General features: G+C 45.2%; 1 protein-coding gene across 1 annotated transcript; it reads right to left on the bottom strand.

Moving 5' to 3' along the window:
* Nucleotides 1-6839: 6839 nt before the first annotated feature.
* Nucleotides 6840-12606, bottom strand: LOC133133151 (fibroblast growth factor 1-like). The gene is made up of 4 exons (XM_061249200.1): nt 12441-12606; nt 10717-10922; nt 8673-8776; nt 6840-7960 (listed from the first exon to the last, which is right to left on the bottom strand). The coding sequence occupies exons 2-4, from the start codon at nt 10874-10876 to the stop codon at nt 7769-7771; spliced, it is 456 nt and encodes a 151-aa protein (XP_061105184.1). The 5' UTR covers nt 10877-10922; nt 12441-12606; the 3' UTR covers nt 6840-7768.
* Nucleotides 12607-14537: the final 1931 nt, after the last annotated feature.

Below are 14537 nucleotides of genomic sequence, written 5' to 3'. Positions count from 1 at the left end.
ATTTCCTGGGACTGAGACAATGGCTGACTTCAAAAGCAAGGGCTTATTCAGACATTCTTGTTAAAAAGAGGATAATGGTAGGAACTCCCTCCTCGGGTTGTCGGGAAAAGAACGGATCCCAAAAACAGAACAAGGTCCCTTTATTCAGAAAAGCAGAGCAGACGTCTTTAAGGAACGAGGGGGCGCCTCTGGTTGGAAGCTGAGCTGTTTTTGCTATAAACAGGCTGCCATTTTGGGCCCGGCCTGTTTGTTTGCTTTAGGAGAGTGAGGGATATTTTCTGCTGGAATGTTTTGAGCAGAGAATGGCAGGAAGAGGAAGAGGAAGTGACCATGACCGAGAGGGCGAAGACGGGCGATGGCCATGTCGTCTTCCAAGAAGATGTCCAGGCTGGACGTTGCTTCCCCTAGCTCAGAGGATGGATGTGATGCAGCTCGTCAGGACTGACTTTGGACTTTAAGATCCGTCCCGTATCTGATTTTGACTAAACTTCCATTTTTAGAACAATTTTGACCAGATGTACAGCATTAAGAACATATTGCCCTGGTCCCGAATACATGCTGATTGTCATGTCTCCTGCTTATTGTGCAGTGTGTTTTACAATGTTTTAAATATACCCCTATAGGGTAGTTCAGCTGTGAATAACTTCAATCTGCTACTGACCATGCACTATAAGAGACTAAACAGAGTTGAAACAGGAAAATTATTTAATTCAGTACTCCTTGTAGCCTACTTTATCCATGTCTGCTAAACTCTTTCCTCAACCGGCATATCTATGTTTTGTATCCTCCAAAGACCTGGCGGAAAAAATATTTTTACTTTTTTTTTATATAGTACAAGTGTCTTGGATGACAAAAACATATTTTCAGAAATATCATTTATTTTACGTCCCTTATAGGGCTCGTACGGTGGATAGCACAGGTATTTCTGTGTGGTGATCACATGTTCTGCCTGTGTTCATATAGGTTACACTATATTACATTATTGGCATTTGGCAGAAGCTCTTATCCAGAGCGACATACAGTTGATTAGCAGGAAACTATCCTCCCCTGGAGCAATGCAGGGTTAAGGGCCTTGCTCAAGCGCCCAACGGCTGTGCGGATCTTATTGTGGCTACACCGGGATTCAAACCACCGACCTTGCGTGTCCCAGTCATTTACCTTAACCACTACGCTACAGGCCGCCCTGTAGCTGGTTTCCTCCGGGTACTCTGCTTTTCTCCCACAGTCTGAAGACATGCTGTAAGTTAATTGGAGACTCTAAATTGCCGGTAGGTATGAATATGTGAATTAATGTTGTGTGTGCCTTGCGCTGGATAAGCATCCTGTGCAGGGTGTAGTCTTGCCCAGTGCATGCTGGGATTAGCGATTTAGATAATACAAAACATAGGCGACATAGGCAACATCTGTCGGGAGCCCCCACCCCTGATCTGCAACCACCCCCTCCCTCCAGTCTACAACCCCCCTGCCCCCCCCCCCCCCCCCCTACATGCCCGGGTAGGATATAACTCAAAAAGGCGGCCTCCAAAGACCATTTAGCTGAAAGCCTACAGCGGTTTACATTGGAGGAAGTCGTGCTAATTAGCATATGCTGCTATCAGCAGAAATGATCCCAGGTTCTACAAAACAAATAATAGCGTGGAAATGCCGAAGATGTTGCTCAGTTCATATTAATTATTATCTGGAGTATTTTGTTAACGTGATGTTGGGCAGAATTGACCGTGGTCATGCTGACTTTGCTATGAACCAGTGTGTGTTCCGGGGGCCTCCCTTGGGTAAATGTCCCTAGGAGTGGCCTACGTGCCCCTAGTCCATCAGCCCCAGTCCATCAGCCCCTTCCCAGCCCAAACTGGCCGATAGTTCATCTTCTCCTGAGGAAAAAAGAAACGGAGTCATGATGACTCAGGGTCCAGGCTCCACATTACGCTCCTTATGGCGTGGAAGGAAAAAAGCTTTCCCATGTCGGAAAAGACATTTGCTGGTCAGCTAAAGCTCGTCTCCCTGCCAGTCGCATTTGAATCAGGAAGCAGAAGTGTGTGGGAGCGATTGGGCCCTTGTGAATCAAACACCATTGTCTTGGCTGAGTCAGACCGTGAGAACCCATCCATAAACGGTCACAAATCTGCTGCGCAGTATCTTCCGATGACACAAGGCAATATCAGCAGTCTATTTCAGTTCCTGTGTCTTTTTTTAGGGTGTGTGTATTTTTTTTTTTTTCATGCTTGTTGTCGGATGAGTGAGTAAGCAGGATGGGATATGATAAGTGTGCGGGACTGGTGGGGATTCAGTAATGGGGTTTTTTTTTGGGGGGGGGGGGGGGGGGGGGGGGGGTCTGCCGGAGGCGTGTAAATGAGCCACCCTACATTCTGAGCAGATGTGTGTGAGAAATCCAAGTCTCACCTCCACAGCAAAGAACCAGACCCCCTCTATCCATGCCTTAACCCTTTCAGATGTGAGATCACAATGTGTGATTAGAATATTCTTAACTGGACATTCTAACATTCTGATGTAACATTCTAACATTCTAACATTCTGATGTAGCATTCTAACATTCTAACATTCTGATGTAGCAGTCACTAACTGGTCATTGAAACCAATGGCGGTATAGAACACTGACCCTTCTAAAAACCTTACTCTTCAGAGGGGTTCACTGTTGTTATGTTTTTTGGTTTTTTCAATTCAGCCACCACAATTAGGCTGCATAAACAAAATGCGGGTATTTTTTTTGAGAGTTAGATTTCCATACCTTGACCTTAATTGTACAGCTTACTCTTATATAACTGCAACCAGCAACAGGAACTGAGAAGACTTAAGAGCAGGGGTCTCAAATTCCATTCTGGAGGGCCACAGTCTCTGCTGCTTTTTGTGATTTCCTTTCAATCAGCAGGCAATTTAGGCCTCGGAAACAAGGTGTACAGACTCTTTAGCCAATCAATGCCTTAATTTAATTTAAGCACTTAAGTGCAGGAACACATGAATAACCAGCAGATGCCGGACACAGCGGCTGTCCAGGATGGAGTTTGAGATCCCTGCTGAAGAGTGTGTATTACACAGGAGGATGCTGTGTCATGCATTCGCTTAGACATCCAGATCCTGTTCCATCCCACCCCAGTGGCTGTGTGAGAGGACCTGTTGCCCCATGATGCCTGATGGGGTCCATGGAGCGTAGATCTTCAGTTAAAACACTGGGATGCACAGAGCATGTCTTCAGGCCATGAATAATCTCTCTACTCTGCACTGATGTCACAGTCAGTATACTGCCAGAGCAGTCATTTAACCACCCCCCTTCCCACACCACAACCAGCAACCACCTAATTGTGACCCTTTCCATTTGAAGAGTAGGTTCTTTGGAATGTTGGTGTTCAGTGAAGTCAGTGTTCTAGAACTCTGTTGCTTTCAGTCACCAGTAGTGATTGTTACCTCAGCAAAAGAATGTTCAATTCAGACACGCTCAGTGAAGAATATAGATCTGAAATTTCTGAATCCCCAAAACAAACCCAGGTCTGATAGGCACAGTATAGGCCTCAGAAAGTGAGTGTGGGGGGGGGGGGGGGGGGGTTGGGGACAGTAGGGACAGGCAGGAAGGCCAACATGGGAGGTGTGTTGCAGGGAGAAGAGTGTTTGTGCAGTTTGCAGTGGACTTGTCAGTGGTTGTGACAGCAGTCTGTCAGAGTGTTTTACTGTGGCAGGGCCTTGGCGGCAGTTTGGTTGGGAGCCCCAGAGGAAGTCATTGCTTGTTGAGTTTATGGAGAATAGCTCCTTTCCTGCTCCTGTGGGGTAGAGGCCAATGGCAGGGCAGGCATGTGTGTGTGTGTGTCTACGTCTGTGTGTGCTTTTGTGTCTGCCCATGCATGTGTGTATGTGTGCGTGTGTATGTGCATATATATATGTGTTTGTGTGAGTGTGTGTCTATGTCTGTGTGTTTCTGTATGTGTGTGTTTATGTCTGTGTTTTTATGTATGCGCGTGTGTCTGTCTATGCGTGTGTGAGTGAGTGTGTGTGTGTGTGTGTGTGTGTGTGTGTGTGTGCATGTGCATGTGTATATACGTATGTATGTCTGTGTGTGTGGAGGCTAGGTCATTTGCAAAGGAAGAAGTGGCTCTCCAATCCCATAAATAAAATTCCATCAGATGTGTGACAGATTGGCGCTGCTTCCTGTTGCAAATGCTGTCTCACTGTCCGCCCGATCCCACCCCAGCCAAGGGAGCCGGAATGGCTGACAGCGGGGGATCTGCGAGAGCCGCTGTACCTTCCCAGCACTACTTCCTGCATCACTCCCTGCACTTTATCATACTGGAATCTGGCAGCTGCACAGCGCTGAGCTCCATTTCGTTTCTGATGGCTAAACAGAGGCTGCTGTCCAAGTGTTTGAGGCCGGGGGCAGGATGTGAAGGAGCAGGGAGGGGTTTGGTTTTTCGCTCTGCGGGGACGGAGAGACGTCTGGATGCGCCGGGGGCCTGGACGCTGGGAGATCACACGCACGTTTCAAAGACACGCCGCTGCGACCGGCCCAACGGCTCCAGCTCTGATGGCTTTCTCAGGCACGCTGGGGAGATGCACGGGCGCTGACAGACGCCGGGAACCAAGGAAGGTTCTAGAAGGAAAAACCAAACGTTGACCACGCTAGGCTGCAGAGAGCCGCTAATTCAATTACCAATGGGGGGGTGGATGAGGGGGTTAGCATTTGGCTCAGGGTTAGGGTTTTGGATGAGGGGGTTAGCGTTTGGCTCAGGGTTAGGGTTAGGGTTTTGGATGAGGGGGTTAGCGTTTGGCTCAGGGTTAGGGTTAGGGTTTTGGGTGGGGGGGAGGTGGATGAGGGTGGTTAGCATTTGGCTCAGGGTTAGGGTTTTGGATGAGGGGGTTAGCGTTTGGCTCAGGGTTAGGGTTAGGGTTTTGGATGAGGGGGTTAGCGTTTGGATCAGGGTTAGAGTTAGGGTTTTGGAGGGGAGGTGGATGGGTGGGGGGGAGGTGGATGAGGGTGGTTAGCATTTGGCTCAGGGTTAGGGTTTTGGATGAGGGGGGCTAGCATTTGGCTCAAGGTTAGGGTTTTGGATGAGGGGGGTTAGTGTTTGACTCAGGGTTAGGGTTAGCGTTAGGGTGGGGGTGGATGAGGGGGGGTTAGTGTTTGACTCAGGGTTAGGGTTAGGGTTAGGTGGGGGTGGATGAGGGGGGGTTAGTGTTTGACTCAGGGTTAGGGTTAGGGTTAGGGTTAGGGTTGGGGTGGATGAGCGGGGTTAGTGTTTGACTCAGGGTTAGGGTTAGGGTTAGGGTGGGGGTGGATGAGCGGGGTTAGTGTTTGACTCAGGGTTAGGGTGGGGGTGGATGAGCGGGGTTAGCGTTTAGCTCAGGGCTGCGTGTGGGAAATGCAGCTGTTCCTCACGTTCCCCGTGCAGCCGGACCCTCGGGTGTGGGATGGGGAGCACGGGCGTTTTGGGAAGGGACGGTCTGAAGCGAGGAGCCGTCTCCAAGCGCGCACTGGCTCACTCTTTCAGGACCACAGCTGTCACAGGGACGCTCGAGGCCCCAGTCCAACGCCTGTCACACAAAATGGCTGACGGAACCCCAGAAGAAATGCAGAAACATCATGGCTGCCCAACCCTGTGAGAGGCACCATCCTGTGGCTCTCCCACTCCAATGCTAACAAAGCACACCTCCACACTCAACTCAACCACACCTCTAGAACAGTGGTCTTCACTCCAGGTCCTGGTGGGCTTCTGCTGGTTTTTGTTGTCACTCAGCACTTGATGAATCAGTTACACAGTTAACTCACCTCACCTGGTTTTTTGGGTCTGATTTGGTTGCTGCTATTAAGGCAAAAGCAAAACAAAAAAAACCATGCAGGTCTCCAGTACCAGGGCAGGACAGCCCTGCTCTAGCTGTTGACTGAGGTGAGCTTTGTCAGGGTTGGAGTAAAACCCTGCAGGAGAGTAGACTCGAGGAACAGGGTTGGGCAGCCCTATGATACATCATAAATATGGTTGAGAGTAATATTTTCTATTATTATCTAACATAATATCTAATATTATCTATTTATTTGATAAACAACTATAAAAGATGTTTTCTCATTACCACTTGCTAAGTAGACGTATGGCCAACTTTGAGTTAGACTTTGGCTCTCGGGGTTTGAATATGTATGTATCGTAATAGAGCCTGCGTGCGTTTTGTGCATCTATGGTCAGATAAATACAGCCTTTATTGCGGGGGATTTAATAGGACTTCCTCTCAGCGAGGACGTCTCCTTACTCAGGAGATTTATGCGATGGCCCGGTTAATTACCAAAACAGGTGCACCTCCCAACACGAGGATCAGAGAGTGTAAAGTCATTTCCACCAGAGCCGCCAGCTCTCCGACGTACTCCTCACAAGAAGGACAGAAAACTCATAAGTATTTCTCTGAAATCCCCCCCCCCAACACAAACAACACCCTCCAAAAAACAGCATTTAGAAGACCCGCTTGCACTGTTGTCGCCATGTTCGACGGTAGCGTCATGTGTGTAGTTGCAGTTGTCAAGGGAAACGGATGTGTGGGAGGATGTTATTTGGATGCATTTGCGTAATTATTCGTAATTGTAAGCAGAGGCATGTGCATTACCAAAAAGCGGTGGGGAATAATCAAACTGGAGTTTGCAGTCCCCAGATTCACACACGGCGCACCCTGTCAGCATGGTGTGGGGCTCCTTAGACCGGGGGAATCCTCAGAAATAACCACAAACGGAAGAGGATCAGTACCGAAATGAGGGGCAACCGCTTAATAGGAATATTGTTGAAGGTGCAATGCTGCCATCTTGTGGTATGTTGTGGCAATTGCCACTGCCGTAAATTGAATTTTACATGCATCAAGTGTCATATGAGGAAAAAGTTTATTTAACATAAAAGGGTTTTGAATATACAGTATATTTACAATAGCAAACAGTAATTTCTTTACAATTCATTATAATATACAGTTTAAAACTCGTTACTCAATAACTATTTTCAGAAATATTTGGTTCAATAATAAACGTATTATTGTGTTAGTGGTTAATGCGCATTGACAATGAACGCAAAATGACGGCATACACACTCCATGTATTCCCTTTGAGACAAATATCCCTCAGTAATGCATGTTGTCCAAGGTAAGCTACTTCACTAAAACTAATGACAACCTTGTGAATTAGGAAATATCTGCATAATTACATAATAAATGTTAGTCTACAATCTCGGAAAAGTTGCAGTTTCTACAAATAAGAACATATTGTCCTCGGTCACATTCACATGAGCACCACTCCTTGAATTCCCTTTGAATTCTATGTCAGTGTTCTAGAACTTGCTTTCAGTCACCAGTAGTGATTGTGACATCAGCATTAGAATTAACATTCTAAGAACATTCTAATCACATTCTAATCACATACTTGTGGTCTCACACCTTAAAGGGTTAAAGCTGCACTTCTCTGGACTGCAGTGGGAGATATAATCCATCATTAATACTAACAGAATGTGGAATATTCTGCGTGTAGCAGACTCCCCTCACAACACCCCTGTAACAATTTTCGATATCCCCCTGAGAGAATAACGACATCCCCGGTAACATTTCTTGATATCCGTTCCCTGACACAGTAAAGTGTTCAGTGTTAAATCAACTCCTAGAGTACATATGGCCCCAATGGGACATGCCTGTGCTCTGTGGAAGTTGATTTGGCACCAGACATTTCACTGCTAAAGCTTGACGTCTCTGGGCTCACCGCTCCAGGCTCAGACAGACGGTCTCCTCTTCACGCAGTGTTCATGTGTTCCCCTCAGTCCGCTATCCTCCGAGGCAGGAAATAGACGGCCTTCTGCGACCTGTGCGTCTTCGGTCCGGGTTTGGGCTGTCCGCTCTTCTTCAGCCCCAGGTACCAGGCCCCCTCTCCGGAGCTCTGAGCCCGGTAAGTGTTGTAGTGATTCTCCTCGAGCTTCTCGTGAAAGTGGCATTCTTCATTTACTGTTTTCTGGAGGGGAGTGGGGATCAAGGTCAATTTATAGCTGAAAGTGGAGACTCGAACCTCTAAAAGCAGTCCTCTAAGTTTCAGCTTTTACTCAGTTATCAACAGGATCTTGAGCTTAGAACTTGCTGTGGGAGTACATGCTACACCTCAATTCAGTAAATATGCTACAGCTGAACTGCAATTTTAGAACTGCCCTGGTTGTTCCTCGTATTTAAGACAGATTTCTATTAACAACAAAAGATAAATCTCATATGAAATGAATTTGTAGTTCCACAGCCAACTCCCATGGTAATCAAAGTTGACTACAATTCCCAGGAAGCAAGAAGGAAAAATCCCTTCTCACTCTGCATTCTGGGGACTGGAGGCAGAGAGGGTTGAAAACTTCTAAAATGCCAATATCCTTTTGAATAAAGTATTTATCTGGCCCAGACCAGACACTTGAACTTGATTTTGAAATAAATAAATAACTGACTTGGTACTGGGTGTTTGAAATCAGGTATGTATCCCTTTGTAATTTAATGGGAAGAGGAAACTTCTGATCAAACATGAAATCAGATCAGAGACGAATGTTCTCTAAATCTTTGAAAACGTTTGATGCATTTTATATGTAAACAAACTACACTGTTAATCTGGTAAAAATAAATGAATAAAGAAATGTGTATCTGCTTCATGTGAACCCCCCCTCACTTGACATGGTGGCAGGGCAGATGCTCACCGACCCGTAGACCTGCCCGCGTTCGTCCATGGCCAGGTAGCAGCCAGCCTCCACACCCTCAATGACCACCACTCCCACATCAACAGTTCTGATCTTCAGCTTAGCTGCAGGGAAGGATAATCACATCAGGAGAGCACAACATCACAAAGAACAGGCAGAGATGTTATAGATTCCATTCACACAACTCCTTATGATCTCGGAGCACTGAACAGTGAAGGATGGGGAAATTCCCCTCAAACACCATTAATACATGGTTCCTACCCAGATCAACCCTTTTTTGGAATGTTTTTCTTTCCAAATTCTAAGCCAGTGGAATTGAACTCCAGTGTTTTCAGTTACCCACAGTGATTGTTACATCAGCATTAGAATGTTCAGTTAAGAACATTCCAATCACTAATTTGTGACCTCACACCTTAAATGGTTAATTGTCACCACATCATTTGGATTTAGACACTGGGAATTTATTACACAGATTAAACAGGGGGGTGCTTAGGTGGCCATTTTGAAAAATCTGACCCGGGCCCAGGAGAATCCCCAGTACTTTGTCATGAAAGCCATGGTACCATTACCATATGCCAGAGCCACCCAAACCAGAGCACACCACAGGCCAAAGATGTAATGCAAGTATATTTATCATGTTTCTTATTTTACCCTGCCTGATTTAATATTCTGCAGGGAGAGTAACTTGCTCTCATCTTGCTATTATATGGTGTCAATAATAACATTATCTGAAGATTGTCATTTATAGTACCATCTGTTTTAATGCAAAGGGGATTTTAAAAAATCTCATTCTCATTCTGAACTAAAACATTAATTAAATTCCTCAAAATTGATTGGTTTCCAAACTACCACTTAATACCCATATACTTATTGTATTCACAAGAGTTCCTAGACACTACAATTACTTTTCAAAACATTGAATAAATTAACCATTGAATCTCACTCGGACATTACTGTCTGCAGTTTGCCCTCTAGTGGCAGAATAGCAACACTTTCCCCAGATGCACACACAGGGATACATAGGTGTCCAGGGCTGGAGTGTAATCCTCAGGTGTAAACCAACAGGCCATAGAACTGCATTCCAACTAGACCAGTGGTTCCCAAACCTCTCCTCGGGGACCCCCAGCCTGTCGGATCCATATATTTCCACACCATCACAAGCACACCCGTTTTGAATGGCTTGATAAATTGTATCACGTGTTGTAGCAGGCGTGCTGGATCTGGATAGCTGGGTCTGGCTGGGGGTATCTGAGGAGAGGTTTGGGAAGCACTAGACAGCAAAATCTGAGGTTAAACTCCAGCTAAGCACACTGCAATTGACCCACGTGCATTTAACATACAAGCAGTATAACACAGACATGCGGTGACGTTAGCAAGCCTAATGCCTTACCCTGTGTATAGACATACAGAGCAGAAGTCAATCGGATTATTCTCAATACCGACTACGCAATGAGCTGAGGTTAGAGCAGAAGTACTAGACATTTTTTTATGGGGTTCAACAAGCATCTGTACATCCGGAGTGAGACCCGTTACTTATGACACCTGATTCAGAAACCCGTGTAAACAATTCAGTTGTAATCCAAGAACTATGTAAAATTCTATTGAAAATTTAAATCGGCAGTTACATTTCGTTTTCATTCCACGTGCATTAAAACTATGTCATAATTAAAGTGAAAATAAAACTCGCTTTGCATTGTCATTTGCAAGTTAACGCACACCCTACCAGATATTCTTGTTTAGACGAGTTCAGCTGCGCCCAGAAAAAAACCCCGACAAAAATATGTTGTATCCACCTCTTGTATGCCTAGCATAATGCTTCTTTACATGCAATGCATTTATACTAGTAAAGGCCACTGATTATCCTGGTGCTATTCAATCTGAAAATAAGTCGGCAAATGTGTTAAAATGAATACAATTTAAGGTGTACGCAGATCCCATATAGCAGACTATTCGAGAGGAATAAATAGCTTTAACACTGAATAGACCACACAAGCGAAACTAAAGGCCGCATTGGCCACAACAGACCTTTAATTTCAACACTCACTGTGTACATCGGTCTCCTCCTGTTCGCCATCCACGGTTCCATCCGGACGTATTCGGAGATGGTGTCCGCTGTTTAAGCAGTAGAGCCTCGTGAGCGTCTTGTAGTCTGGCAGGTAGTAGCCGATTTGTTCAGCCCGCAGCGTTATTCCCCCTTCAGTCATTCTGAACGATGTTTCTAGACCCCCTGTATGACAGATGTCCTGGTGTCTGGAACACAGTCATATCGGCCGTGTGTGATAGTAGCCTGCCATTACGTACGAGTGCCGCAGATGAGCCTCGTCTTTCAAATATCGTATCGTCCAATTTCAACTCAGAAGCACCTTGGCAGAATGCCCGGTGGACATGTGCGGGCTTGTTCTCCAGTTTGAGGTGAACGGACCTGCGGTTCATGTAACGTCAATTACGGACAAAATGTTTGGAGAAAAAGTTAATTTACTTGCAGTTTTATCAGTAGTATGTTACAAGTATTCAACATTGTATTCCACGCAAAAACCAAGCAAGCAGAAACAGCCCTGCTGGTGTGGTATCAGACAGTATTTCAGAATTGAATCATCAATAATAATATTCTGAAGCTAATGTTAGTCAGCAGGAAGTTTTCCCAAGAGGCGGAAGCGCTTGCCTCTTGGTTGGTGGGAAGAGAACTCTGGTCTCCCACTGAAAATGTGGCATTACAATGTGATGCCCTAATACAGGGCTCATCGAATCACGGTCCTCAAGGGCCGGTAACCGCTGGTTTTCCACCCTCCCTTTACCTGGGAGTCTGGTGTGAAGACAATCACAGTCTTGCCAATCATAGCGCTAGGCCTAATTGCTCAGTTAATCACCTAGGTGAAAAGAAAAGCGGGGCTTTAGATCCGAGGGCCAGATTTGACGATCCCTCCTCTACTGCGATGCGTTCCACCTCCTAAAAGTGACCTGTGTCTTTGAGAGGAGGGAACTAATGAATGAAATCAGCTAGTGTCGGGATTGGCTGGAATGAAAACCTGCAGACTTTATGCTCTCAGTGACACACTATTAGACACCCCTGGTTTATAGAGTTCAGGTCCCAGTCAGCAATCAGGTACACTTGAGCTACTGATTAATGTCACCTAATGGGAGATATTTTAGTCAAATTCATACATTTTATGTAATGATAGTAGCAGTAATTTAACATACAGCCTCAAAGATGACAAAAGGCTCACAAGAAACATAAATTCATTCATTACAACTATTTTAATGCAGGATAGGAGCAAAGGAGCAGAGATGTTTTGATTATCTTCAGTCCATAGAAGCTCTTTACACACTGCAAGAAAATGTGTTTTAGCATAGTAATCATATATCTTTTTTTTCTTCTCTCAAGTAGAAAATATTAGGTTAAGTTATATTTATCTTGTCAAGTGAAATTCTCTCTCCTCATTGGCAAGCTTTTTGTCTTATTGATCAAAAAAGTAATATGAAGTGTACAATTAAAACTGGAACAGTAGCCAATAGCAGCTCTCTTATTAGACATGCAGAAACTCAGCCAGGATCCGCATTCGGAATGTTCTGGAAGCTGTCGGAGGTGGCTTAGAGGGCGCAGCCAAAGGAATGCTTCTCGTATAAGGGCCAATTTTCCGAGGAGAACCTCGGAAAAAAGGCTTGGAACTATGTCACCAGAGGTATGACCAAATCGAAGAGGGGGAACGGGACACCCTCTCGAAAGCACATGTTCCCGAGAGCAGCCAACACGGCAGGTTACGGACCTACCTGTGGAAATGGTGCCGCAGAATGTCCCAAAGTTGCGTAGCATACCTTCACAGGGCTGTAGGAGGTTGGCGTGACCGTAGGTCTGTGTACCTGACCAAAAACCAAGCACCTTCACCAGCCCGGGAGATGAACCTGTCTGGTGCTTCCAGGGGAGGCCGACACTGGATACGTCCTGTCCCTGCTCAGGGTTTATATCCGCCCTGTCACAGGAGTTTGGGAAGCCATCCAGCCCTGGAATGTAGCAGCTGGTTACGCTCTGAGGTCCGTGAGCGGGAAACTGCAGTGTGTCATCATCTTTTTGTGGTCCCGAGAGATGGGGAAACTCGTCTCTGACAGTGGAGCTCCAGAGAAATGGATATTACATCATATTTGTGCTGTTAGCTCATATACTGTAATTCAAAATGGCTCATTACAGGAATGCCAAATTAATAAAGATGTGGGAGACTATAGGGAGAAATGCAATAAAAATTGCATGAATAATGGTGGGAACAGACCATTCGGCTCAGCAATGCTCACCTCTCCCTACCACTAAAGTGCACACACTGCTTAGTTTGCCTAAAACCGAAATAGTATCTAGCAAGAAAATAGTTCCAGCCCAATTCATTCTGCATTTGAAACATATCATCCATGAAGTCATACCTAATTACAGTTCATGAGGAAAGCCATATGAATTCAACAGGGAACATGTTATCTGAGATTACATGGGCGTGGTAAAACAACACACGTCCCAGATGTTATTGTGATCTTCCTGTGTTTCTCCTTTTGACCTTGAGCAAACATTAATTATAATACACATTTACATAATTTACACCATTGTAAAGTGATATGGAAGTGCATTACAACTGGATCAAAATGTGTGAAATAAGGATTAGCGATCCAGTTGTAATGCAGTTCTGTGGTCCAGGGGTTTAACCTGAGGTTTAAACTCCAGCTAAGCACACTGCAATTGACCCACAATTGACCCTCAGAGATTATATTTGGAATATTTCCGATTTGGGTAAGAGAAGCAATTTAAACCAAGAGGAAAAATATGCAATGACTGACTTTGACCAGCAGATGGCAGTGCATGCTATAGAAACTTACTCTGTTGGAAGATGGAACACGGAAACGCGTGAAGGATAATCACCAGGGATCATCAAAATCGTTTGGTCCAAAATCACAGGGACACTACCTGTGCCTCAGGGCAGGCATGTGATAAATGACACTGTAACTGAATCAAGACACCGGATACCATGTGAAAGCAATGTATGCATATCGTACACATTCACCTCGGTTGGAAATATGCCCCGAGCTATAATTGGACAGAAAATATGGCAGGTTTGAATGCGCTTTCCCCTCATAATACCTCTGGAAGCGCATTCTGGATTGTGGCTCAAATGCTCCAACTCTGAGATCACTGCGTGGAATTTGAGAGTGCTCCCTCAGTGCATCCTGATTTGTGTGACCCCTCATCTTCTTGGCAGTGCAGACAGAGAGATTATTTTTTTAAATCCCCTGATTACAACACATAGTCGCAGAGGATGAAGTCTACCCTTGCTAACCTGAATCCCAAAACACTGCCAGATTGTCTAAGGGGCGATTTTAGCCTTGGGTCACCATTAAAAATAAAATAAAATCTTGGCACAGAAACTAGCAGCACGGTCCAAGGAAGATGAATATTGCTATTATTGAATTTGCTTAACAGATGCCCTTCTCCAGGCCTTCTTGGATTGCTTACATTCTCTCGATGTATACTGCAGTTTGCACTGTGGAAATCCGGGTTAAGTGCCTCGCTCAAGAGGAATACATTCCCAATAGTTTCAACAGACCAACTGGGATTCAGACCAACAGTATTTTGGGTTACAAAACCAGCTTGAGCAGTGTCAATAAGCCATCTCACATGTATTACGTTCAACGACATTAAATTAATGCCAGTCCTCTGGAAAGGTTCATTGAAGGATTCTTGGCCCGATCACACTTAAGTGTGGAAAACGATTAAAGTAAAATAACAAAAAATATATATATTTTTGTATTTGCTCAAAATAAATGAAAACAGTCAGCCAGCCACATGACATTGTCTCTGCTACTGGTGACTGGTGAACTGGTGACTGGCTCATC

Source organism: Conger conger, chromosome 7 (genome assembly GCF_963514075.1).
Source record: "Conger conger chromosome 7, fConCon1.1, whole genome shotgun sequence".
Lineage (NCBI taxonomy): Eukaryota > Metazoa > Chordata > Actinopteri > Anguilliformes > Congridae > Conger > Conger conger.
This window is presented reverse-complemented; position numbering and strand designations above follow the sequence as displayed.

Bases quoted from the DNA above. Each gene is read 5' to 3' on its own strand.
- LOC133133151 (XM_061249200.1), bottom strand. From the start codon at position 10,876: ATGACTGAAGGGGGAATAACGCTGCGGGCTGAACAAATCGGCTACTAC. The intron at 8,777-10,716 runs GTGAGTGTTGAA...CCTTCCCTGCAG, and splicing joins GGAGGAGACCGATGTACACA to CTAAGCTGAAGATCAGAACT. The intron at 7,961-8,672 runs GTGAGCATCTGC...ACTCCCCTCCAG, and splicing joins GCGGGCAGGTCTACGGGTCG to AAAACAGTAAATGAAGAATG.